The 11,646-nt window shown below is 38.2% G+C and overlaps 1 protein-coding gene across 1 annotated transcript; it reads left to right on the top strand.

Moving 5' to 3' along the window:
* The first annotated feature begins 7,822 nt into the window (after nucleotides 1-7,822).
* LOC111903410 (uncharacterized) lies at nucleotides 7,823-10,501 on the top strand. Its single transcript, XM_023899187.1, has 3 exons — nucleotides 7,823-8,651; nucleotides 8,942-9,969; nucleotides 10,040-10,501. The coding sequence occupies exons 1-3, from the start codon at nucleotides 7,823-7,825 to the stop codon at nucleotides 10,499-10,501; spliced, it is 2,319 nt and encodes a 772-aa protein (XP_023754955.1).
* Nucleotides 10,502-11,646: the final 1,145 nt, after the last annotated feature.

The raw sequence follows: 11,646 nt of genomic DNA, 5'->3' as shown, positions 1-11,646 counted from the left end.
GTTAAGGGTTTAAAATTCAAATATTAAGATTTGATTGTAAAAGATATAAGAATAATTGTTTGGCTTCTCATTTATATCAAGAACGTGTTAGGAAAAAGTATAACCCAAACCAAAATGCACCAAAAGAACAAAAATCAGAAATTGTTACTGAAGCATGTGTTTGACACAGTTTTTTTTAAAACAAATTCGTTTTATAACGGTGTTTGTTGTTTAGGATACAACAGTAGTAAGGGGTCGTTTGATAGTTGTTAACCGGGTTAGACCTGATTGGGTTAGAAGCTGACTGTATTAGAAGTTCTGATTCAGTCCACATCTGATTGAGTTTATGCTGTTTGATTATTTCTCTAACTAACTATGTTGAATGACAAAGAAATGACCATATTACCCTTATGACGTCTCTTGTGTTGGTTAAAATAATTATAAAAATACGAAATCTTACATTAAATATAAATTAAACATACATCATTTAAAATTAAACGTCTTAAATGTCATTTGATAAAAAGAGAATACAAGGAACCGATGGATCAAAGCAAAGTTATAGATATAAAAAATATATTTGTCAATGAACAAATTATTGAGATTGAAATTTTATCCAACCAGAAATGAATGTATAAACTATAAAATTATAATCAAATTTCAAGATTTATAAAAATGGATTTTCTAAATACATTGTGAATTATAATGAAAATCTCAAATCATAAGACCCTAGAAGTACCTTGTTCCCTAATAACCTGCCTTCACAAAACTACTGTCATCACCATTTATATCATTCATTCCGAGATCAAAATCTTTGTAGTTCACATAAGTTTGTCTTGAAAACATCACTTTTTTTTAATGGTTCATATAGGTGCTTAAATACTGAATCTTGAAAATAACATATCTATGAGAAAAGAGGAATATTGATGATTCTGAAATCCTGCCCATCATTAAGCAACAATTCAAAGAGCACACAACAACCAAAAAAATCAGATGAAAAATTCTAATGGAAATCACAGCAACAAATTGCAATATCACAACAAAAATTCGAAGTTAATCAATTCAAAGAGCACAACAACAGCAACCAAAGAAATCAGAGGAAATTTTCAAATGGAAATCACAACAAGAAATTTCAATATCACAGCAAAAACTCGAAGTTAATCGATAATTTGTAGAAATCGAGAGCATAAAAGTTTGAAGCACACCTAGTCAGAAGAAGGTGGTCTCCGGTTCCAAGGTCAGAGGAAAACGACGGATTCCAAGCATAGGGTGGTCACCGGTAGTAGGGGAGCAGGGGTCACTTTCTTTCTTTCTGTAAGGCGTCTTTACGATCAGTAGGGCAAAAGTGGAACTAAATGCATTTTGTTCCAGTCCTTCTAATTTGAAGTTTGGACCGAATCACTCAATTTTGATGGATCGAGTCCACATTTTGGACTGAGTCCTTGACTCTAAAATTCAAATCAAACATGCTAAATTATGTTTTTTGGACCCGGTCCCTCTTTGGACCCAATTAGAAGCTAAATCAAACGATCCCTAAGTGACTCTTCTAGGTCACCCAACTCTCACTTGGCTCGGAAACTACCTTAGTTGCAGCAAGAGATGAAATAAAAAGCATAATCGTAAGAGAGGAAGAGAGTGATTTCGTTTCATTCAGTGTGAACTAAACAGTTAAAGAAAGGCTCTATTTATACTGTAAATCGTCACTGATGTCATTAAACATCAAAACGTAACAGTCAATTAAATAGCACAGTTAATTGATAAATCAAAACCGAATCTCTTATTAATAGCCTTTAATTCGGCTTCGTCCCGGGATTACCTTTCGGACGTCAACTGATGTTCTCTCTTCATTGTTGTGGTTACATGGCTCAACCCAGTCGGAACCATCAAGTAATGGTGTTAAGTCTGAAGCACTTATCATAACATTTGGCCCATCCGGGCGTGTACTCAGAGCTACACAACCTTTGATACGACTCTAGGTGGCGTCGATGACAAGAAAGGGACCTATGGCATCCGATGGGGGAGGGATGAGCCCACTCAAATCCATGTCGTCGCTCGTCTTGCAATATGGCCCATTTTTTGTTGTTGAGCTAGCCCATTAAAAATATAATTTAATGGTAGCACAAGTTAAGGAATGACAACTCATATGTGCTGAGAGCCCATTTTGTGTAGTTGGGATGGCCCAAATAAAATGTATAAGCCTTGTTGGAGCCCATTTCCGAGTTATAGGCCCAAGGAGGAGATTATTCAACCCATTTGCTAGTTAGACCGGATTCTTTTTTTTTAACGAGTTGCAAGAGTTTGTAGGGCGCCACATGGGGTCCACTATGCTTTTCACAAATGGATGAAAATAATCGGGTGCCCAGCCGCATCTCCCACTTCATTCTCACTATCTAACGCCAAAGAAAGAAAAAATGGGGCGACTAGAGGTGGGTGCCGGAGTTCGTCGGCAACAAGGGAGAACTGGAGCAGCATTTCGCCGATGGAGTAGTTGTTCTGATGCGTCGCCGTTTGGAGGTGGTTCCCAGTTGGAATTCGTCACCTGTAGCTAACAATCAGAGGTGCGATTTCATCGGCGACATGGGTCTGTTGGGTCGTCGGGATTAGGGGCGACTGTTAGCAAAAGACGGCGACGTGTTAGTTGCTATCGGTGGTCTACGAGTGGTCTGGTAGGGCGTTAACACTCGACGTTAGAGCCGTTGTTGCTGGGTGTTTTGGTCGGAGGAAGCAGTCGACCGATGCTGTTTTGGGTTCGTTCACCGGCGATGAAGCGAGGAAGCAGATGGCGGCGACCGCCGCCGGAGGCTCTTCAGCGGAGTCAATAGTAACTGGCGGTGCTCGGAGGAGGTGATTGTTGGTAGAACTATTTCGTCGGAGCCATCGTTGGTTAGCCGGAGATGACTAGTGGTTGCGTCGGCTAAGGTTGCTTTTTAGCCGGAGATGACTAGTTTTTGTAGTCCGGTGAGAGGGGATCCGATTGAGAGAGTCCCCAATTTTTTGAAGAGATGGTTGACCAGGTGGGGCCAGCCTTAGGATCTTTTGTCTTTTACTCTAACTTTTCAATGTGTGGGATCCATATGCTTGTATATGCTTGTATGTAAATAAAAGGGGGTCCATCTATGTTCTTTTTGTTCTATTGTCGATTAAAAAGAGAGAAGAGAATAAACATTGTACTTTTCTTGTATTTTTTTATGTATAAATTATACAAGTGTAAGCTGTGAGGTGTAATTTTCGAGATATGTTAGTGTTCTTTTTTTTTTTGTCGACTCAAATGGAGCACTAGTACACCAAGAAGTGTATCTTTTACACAATTTGTACAACTATGTGTACCAGCAATGACTTCAAAGAATGAGGTTGTGCAGAAAATTATCAACTAAAAGGGATTTTTTTGATAATATGAGCTGAATATAAGATAAGAACTTATAGAAACTTATTTTCTTCTTATCTTGTTGAATAAATCACGAAAATAAACAAATAAAAGAAGTAAAAAAAATCTTCTCTCCTCAACTTTCTGAATAAGTCACCAAAATATGGCGAAAAATGATCTAAAAATGTTTTTACAAGCTTTAGAAATGTTCGAGAACAGAACAGATCTAGAGATTTGAGCAAAAATAATGAAGCATATCTTAGAGATATGGGTAAAAACGTAGTAAATCTAGAGACCTAAGAGAAAGCATGAAGCAAATCTAGAGATCTGAACGTTTGGTAAGTGGATCTGGACAGATCTTGGCGAGAGCTGAACGAATCTAAACAGATAATGATAGAAATGAATAGATCTAAGCAAAAATGAGGCGGAAAACAACAGATCGGAGGCGAAACTGAGGTTGAGACCAAGAGGCGGTAGCTATTCTCTCTTGGCCCCACAGATGGCGCCAAATGTTGCGACATGTGCTCAGACCGTCGGGTCTTCTATGTTAGATCTGGATCGAAGATCTGGGGTGGTGTTGTCAGCGAGTTTCCGACGAGATACCTAAGTTGTCATCACAACAAAGTCATTAGAGTTGCCCCAGGGACTGTGCCCCGAGAGCAAGCTCTGATGATCAAGTTAGATCGATAGGTAGAGATGAGATGGTTCTCCCTAGCTAAAGATAACCATTTTTGTGTGTTGGGTAAGAGTTTGCCCATGAAGGCTCTAGGTTAGAGAAGGTTTCTAGAAGCTCATTAGAAGCTCAGGGTTTTTAGATTGTTAGCGACTACCTCCTCATAGAGGAGGAAGCATTCTATTTATGCGGTACAATTAGGTTAAGGAAGAGAGTTGGATCAGGCCTTGGGTCAGTCCAACTTAGGCCCAGCTAACAAGGAGTTGGGAAAGACCGACCTGGCGCTAGGCGAGCGTCAGGCGTGAGAGCTAGACAAGTCCGGCAGGAGAGCGTCAAGCAAGGCTGGCGCGCAAGGTCTTGACGTCTGGGTCGTGCTAATGGACCATACATTAACAGTTTTCATAACTTGGGTTTTATGTAAATTGTGATTTCACCTAATTTAAATTGAAAAATTCTGATTGTGAAAATAGGACGTTACAATGTATGTATACAAGATAAATATAAATTAATTTTTCATGTGGACAACAATTGATCTAAATAAGATTGTTCTTTGATCATTACGTTCACAATAGCATTTAGAGTTTGTTTGTTTGTTTTGGTGAAAGACTATGAAAACAAAGAACTTGTTCTTATTTACATGGATTTAGAGCATCCACAATGCAAGTAGTATAATAGGTGAACAAGATGATGATTATGATTGAATAAGAGTTGAATGAAGTGTGGGTGATGATATGCAGTGAGGTTGAATGATCAATGAACTGTTCAATATGAATAATAGATTATGATTAGGATTGAAAGGGGTGTTTAATGGATTGTGTGTTAAAAGTAAAGTTATATAGGTATTTAATGGAAGATGTGTCAATGATGTGGCAACAAATCATAAAATGGGATTGATCCAACTGTATGTCCTTAATGGTTATGAGACATTCAATTACACAAAAATTTCAAGGCTCTATCGGCGATGGTGAAAATGACAATATGTTCCTTGAATATGTTCGATAGTACTTTGCTTAGAATGAGAGATATTGAAACGCCCGGGTTTCGGGGCAAAGTTTTTTTAGACGATGTAATTGTCTAGGTCAACTATTGTAACTCTTTTTGAAGTAATAAAAATGAATTATTTAAGTACTATGTGAATTATATGTATTTATATGCTTATTACTTATTTATAAATGTGTAATAAATAAAGAATAAAAATTAGCGTCAAAATTAAAGTGCGGGATAAGTCTGCTATCATTAATAAAGGTGTAGTGGTCGAAACAAGGATTCCGGGGATATAAAGAACGCCGAAATCGGAGTTATAATGAAGAAGTTATGACCCGTCGAAGTTTCGCAACGGAACCGGTGCGACACCGGTAAGCGTAAATAGTGAATTTATGATAGAGCAAGTTTTATCCATAGTGACCTAAACGAAAGTCGTAGAATATGTTAAACCGAGAACATCCATAAAAAGAACACCCAAATCTGACTTCGTATGAGGAAGTTATGATTTTTCGAAGTTTCGACTTAGCACTGTACAGCCTGAAGTTCGAATATTAGATCAAGCGATTTCTAGCCGACACAACCTAAAATAGAATCGAAGATCTCGTTAATAGTAGTGTAACGATAAAAAGACAGATGGAAACGAACATCGGATGAAGAAGTTATGAGATTTTATCGGACCAATCCTGTCCCGGCCTGTTAATAATATAACTTTTGATATAGAGTCAAAATTAGCCAACGGAGTCTAAACGAAAGTCGTAGAGTACATTCCCGCCTACGCGTGGATATAAAGAATGTCGAAAACAGAGCTCATATGAGGAAGATACAAAATTTTGAAGTTGGAACTAGAAATTGTGAAGCTGGTGCGAATAGTGATGACGTGGATCGATCTGGGCCGTCCATCGCTGATCAGAGGCTCGCTTCGGATTGTGAATATCGCCTCGCAAACTACACCCCACGTCCGAGCTTGGTACGCCCAGCGTACGCCTCACACTCCTCGGCCCAGCAAGCTCCACGTCGCACCACCCGGAGACCGCCACCTCGCACCTTATCCGAACTACGCCCGACATAGTTGAGTTGTACGCCCAGCGTATGGTCCGAAGTCCAGGCCTATAAATACCATGCGAAATGTTCCGGATTTCTCACTCATTTCTTCATTCTTTCTTTCACTACTTTCTCTCTCTAAGGTTTCTAAACCCTCCTAAAGCCTAGCTAAACCCCTAGCACCCGAATGAAGCCTCGAGGCTCCCGAAGTCTCCAAGAAAAAGAGTTTTTCAGTTTGAAACTTTGCTCGCGCGGGGCCCGGTATTCAATAAAACTTCCCAGTTTCGTCAAAGAAGGTTATTTTTAGAAGCGAGTTGTTGTCCAAATCACTCTGTATCAGGTGAGTGTATAGTCACTTTCATCTTACACATAGATATGAAGTATTTTATATAAATTATGTGCTATGTGTATATATATGTTATCTGTTTACCTGAGATGTTTGCTAGACGAGAAGATCTATACTTCTTTCTTTCAGATATGAAACACTTTCCTTCAGATCTACACTTTCCCATCTCAGATCTAAACTTTTTCTTCAGATCTAATCTGTATTTTATGCTTTGAAATTTATGTTGGATGAAAGATGCAAACATTATTTTTCAGATCTAGACTGTATAAAGATTTTGAGATCTATGTTGGATGAAAGATTTGAACTTCTTTCCTGCAAATCTGAACTTTTTTCTTCAGATCTAGACCATATACGTATTTTATGATTTGAAATTTATGTTGGATGAAAGATGTAAACATTATTTTTCAGATCTAGAATGTATAAATATTTTATGCTTTGAAAGTTATGTTGGATGAAAGATGTAAACGTTGTTTTTTTCTTAGATCTAGACTATGTATGTATTTTATATCTACAAATATGTTGTGTAGAACAATGGGTATATGAAATAGATTATGTGTGTTAAAAAGATGAGAGGCCTCGATGTTTACGATGTTTAAGTTGATCCAGTCGTCTAGTGGAGTATAGATGACAACCACAGACTTTTCTAGGCAGTCCAATGGAACGCTAGCAGGCTCGCAACCTATAGGTATTTTTGAAGATGTACTACATCCCCCCCCCCCCCCATGGTTGCCTTACAGACACATATGGCTGAGGAATCCCCTTAGCAGTAGTGCCCATCCCGATGAAATTCCTTAGGATAGGTCCCTTATAATAGATGCTTTAGGGCAGGGTTGTTAATAGCGATCGCTACCCTCGCTATAGCGAATAGCGTAGCGTAGCTGTGATGTCTCGCTACCATACCTGTAGCGATGAAATAGCGCTGTAGCGCTACAGTAAAATTGATTTTCTTTTTTTTTTGTTTAAATCGGTAAGAAAAGAATGAGTCAGGCTCGGAATAGGGTTAGGATGGGTATCGCACTGTCAATTTGGTGTTTCCCCCTCTAATTGACTAACATTGTACATATGGCGCCAAAATCACCAAAATTAGTTTTGGCGGGTTATTTCCCACTCCTGCAACATTATTGACAACAACACATTTCCCCTTCTCCCCAGACGACTCCAACTACTCCAGAATCAATCTCGATTGTTCAACTCCAAAAAGGTAAGACTTTTAAATTGCTCTGTTTTTTTTCTAACTTCTGGGTTTCAGCTTTAACTGATTTTTCTAATTTCAGCTTTTAAATTTTATATCTTCTATCTTCTGATCGATTCTGCAAGAATTCAACTTTCAAAAAGGTAATCTTTGACTTCTTTCTTTCTTCTAAATTCTGAGAATCTTCTAATGCTCCTGTATGATCTGTAAATTCTGAGAACCTTCTATCTTCTGATCAATTCAGGCATGCCTCCTGGTGTAAAAGAGGATGATATTGGCTGGAAACATGGTAAAAAAGTTGAAGGAACTACAAACTGGGTGTTGTGCAATTATTGTCCAAATGTTGCCAAAGGTGGGATTACAAGACATAAACATCACCTTGCTGGTGATTCCACTTCAGTTTGCAAATGTATTAGAGCTCCACTAGATGTTAGGAAACTTTTTAAAGACATTTTTGAGAAACAGAAACAAGATAAAGTTGATAGGAATCGTGTTCCTCACTTTGATGATGATGTGGTGGATATAAATGATGAAGATGAAGAAGAAGTTGGTGAGGTTCCTTTCTCGTTAGGCAAGAGGGTTAATTTGTCTTCCAAGTCAACCCTACACAACAAGAAAGTAAAAGGTGCTTTGGATACTCATTTCAGGCCATCCAATGAAACAGGGAAGAAGAAGGGGTACTTGGTGGGAACCCCCGAACATAACCAACTTCACAAAAAACTAAGAGGTGATGCGGTTCAGAAATTCGCCCGTTGGATGTATGATGCAGGTCTTGCATTCAACGCGGTGAAGTATGATAGTTTAGGGCCCGCACTTGAAGCCATTGCTATACATGGTCCCGGTATGAAACCCCCTAGCTACCATGAGGTACGTGTTCCTCTATTAAAGCTAGAGAAGGAGCACACAAAGAAACTTTTGATACTAAATGAGACCGAGAAGAATGCAATCGGGTGTTCTTTGATGGCTGATGGTTGGAGGGACCGGAAAGGAAGAGCACTTATCAACTTCTTAGTGAATACTCCACGAGGAAGTATGTTTCTAGAATCTGTAGATGCATCTTCTTATTCTCATACAGGTACTCATTTTTCTTGTTTTTTACTTATGTACTTCACTTATGTTTATATTCATTGTTCTATGTACTTTACTATTATTGGCTGTTATGTACTTTACTAATATTGGCTGAAAGATTAATCTGTTATGTACTTTCTATTAATGGTTGTTATGTACTTTACTATTATTGGCTGAAAGATTAAATTGTTATTGACTGTTATGTTCTAGCATTGGATGTTTATGTTCTTTACTATTTTTGACTGTCATTCACTCTTGTATTGACTGTTATTGGTTGTTTTGTTGTTGTTTGAACAGGAGAGAATTTGTTTAAGTTGTTTGACTACTTCATCAAGGAAACTGGACCCGATCATGTGGTTCAAATTGTAACAGATAGTGTTGCCAACAATGTTTTGGCGGGGAAAATGGTTGAAGCAAAATATCCACACATCTATTGGACTCCGTGTGCTGCGCATTGCATTGACCTAATGCTTGAAGACATCTTCAAAGTGACTCATCTTAAGAAGACACTAGATAAAGCAATTGCGGTTAACACTTATATTTACAACCGTACATTGCTATTGAATATGTTAAGAGACTTTACCGGTCAAAGAGATATGATTAGGCCCGCAAAGACCCGGTTTGCAACCGCCCTCTTAACTCTGAATTGCTTTAGGAGTCATAAGACAAGTTTGAAGAAGTTGTTCACGTCTGAAGCTTGGAACAAAAGCAGGTTCAAAGGGGAGGAGGGAGGTACTCAATGTGTCACTACTATTTTTTCACCTAGTTTTTGGATTAACATTGACATTGCTGTCAAAGTTGGTGAACCATTACTAGCGGTGCTTCGATTGGTAGATAGTGAAAGAAAGCCGGCTATGGGGTACATTTATGAAGCAATGGATAGGGCAAAGGAGCAGATTGCATACTCATTCAACAACAAATTTAACAAATACAAAGCTTTCTTCAAAATCATTGATGATAGGTGGAATTATCAACTCCACCAAGATTTGCATGCGGCTGGTCACTATCTAAATCCAAGTATTTTTTACAACAACCCAGGAGTGAAAGAAGATAGTGAGGTGATTAAGGGCTTGATGGCATGCATACATAAGATGTCATCAGAAGAAGACGAGACCAAGATTCACCAAGAGCTCTCTATATATACCGGTGCAGAAGAGTTATTTGCGCAGCATATGGCTATTAAATTAAGAACAACACTTGCACCAGCGAAATGGTGGATGCAATATGGATCATCAGCACCAACACTTAAGAAGTTTGTTGTGAAGGTGTTGAGTCTTACTTGTAGTTCATCAGGGTGTGAGCGTAATTGGAGTGTTTTTGAACATGTAAGTTGTTCATTTTTTTAACATTAATATCCTTTGCATTATTTACTAATGTTTAATTTTATTTTTGTAGATCCATTCGAAAAAAAGAAACCGTCTTGAAAGACAAAAACTAAATGATTTAGTTTACATCAAATATAATCGAGCATTAAGGAGGAGGTATGATATGCGGGATATGATCGACCCGATCATCTTGGAAGACTCACACATACATGACCCGTTCGAGTGGTTGGCGAGTGATGATGATGGTCTCGTGTTTGAGGGTGATGACTTGAGATGGGATGTTGTGGCAGAGGCTATGGGGGTGGATGAGCCGGTTCATCTAACTAGAAGAACAACACCAGGTGGGAGGCAAGGGGGGATGCAAGGGGCTGTTGGGGTTGCTGAGTCGAGCTCACAAGGTAGAGCTAGAGCTAGACAACCCCATTTGATAGATGAACCTGAAGAGGAAAATGACGTTGGGGTTTATAAGGAGTTTGTTGAAATAGTGGGGGAAGATGAACTCGTATTTGAGGAGAATGAGGATAACGATTAGTGGATTAGTGGTATTTTAAAGATTAGACTTTAGAGTCATAACACTCTCTTTTGTGGTATTGAAACATAGTTTTAGACTTTAAATTCTAAAAATAACCATTCTTTTGTGGTATTAGAACTTAATTTTAGACTTTAGACTCTAATACTAACCAATCTTTTGTGGTAAAAATCTTTTGGAACTTAATGTTAGCTTAATAGAAATGGTACTTGTTAGTTCTATGTGTTATTTTTAATCGCTGAATAGGTGCAGGTAAATATATTGTTTAATTTTATAAGAAATCACAAAACATGAAATAGTTGTCGCTATTTCATCGCTATCGCTACGTAGCATATAGGTGGGTTGTCGCTATTTCCTCGCTATCGCTATCGATAACCTTGCTTTAGGGACGTAAAGTGAGGTTAACGGGAACGGGTAATCGGGTTAGTGATTTGATGAAAATAAATAATGAACTTATTATTGTGGGTTGAAAACCCTATATGCTCACCAGGCTCCCCAGCATGACCCACTCAGTTTCTTGTATTACAGGTGGTGGCAAAAGCATAGTTGGATGATTTGTCGAGATATTACGGATTTGAGGCCAAATTGTGTTTTGTGGCCTTAGATGTTTATTTCTTTTTAGTTTTTGCTTATGATCTGTATCGATGATTGACATCCCGAGTTTTGTAATGTAATGGAAATACATTTCTTAAGAAATGTTTTGATAAAATTTATATCATATTTTACTTTGGGAACAAATTCCGCAATACTTTTCTTAAGAAGTTGCTCTGATTTTTATTAAAAAGCATAAACAAAATCGGTATTTTCTGGCTGTAAAAATGGGGATGTCACAGTTGGTATCAGAGCATTAGTTTAAGCGAACTAGAAATTTGTAGGATTTCTAGACATAAACTTAGAATGCTAAGTGATGATCGTGAGATGAGTGTCTTCCATATTTTAGACACGAACACTAGTTTATTTTAGGAAAGGTGCCTAAAATGTTTTTATGTGTTAAATGCTTTATGTTTGCCTTGTATGCTATTATTTGTTCGAATCTATGGTCTGTTGCCGACCGGATCCGGAAACCTTATGTGTTTAAGATTCTAAGCGTACGAGTACGATATTAGAACTAGCATGTAACGTTTCGGAGTGACAAGGGGAAATTAAAT

Source organism: Lactuca sativa, chromosome 8, assembly GCF_002870075.4.
Source record: "Lactuca sativa cultivar Salinas chromosome 8, Lsat_Salinas_v11, whole genome shotgun sequence".
NCBI classification, from domain to species: Eukaryota; Viridiplantae; Streptophyta; class Magnoliopsida; order Asterales; family Asteraceae; genus Lactuca; species Lactuca sativa.
Note: the sequence above shows the minus strand (reverse complement) of the source record. Positions and strands in the feature narration are given on the sequence as shown.

Bases quoted from the DNA above. Each gene is read 5' to 3' on its own strand.
- LOC111903410 (XM_023899187.1), top strand. From the start codon at position 7,823: ATGCCTCCTGGTGTAAAAGAGGATGATATTGGCTGGAAACATGGTAAA. The intron at 8,652-8,941 runs GTACTCATTTTT...TTGTTTGAACAG, and splicing joins ATCTTCTTATTCTCATACAG to GAGAGAATTTGTTTAAGTTG. The intron at 9,970-10,039 runs GTAAGTTGTTCA...TTATTTTTGTAG, and splicing joins ATTGGAGTGTTTTTGAACAT to ATCCATTCGAAAAAAAGAAA.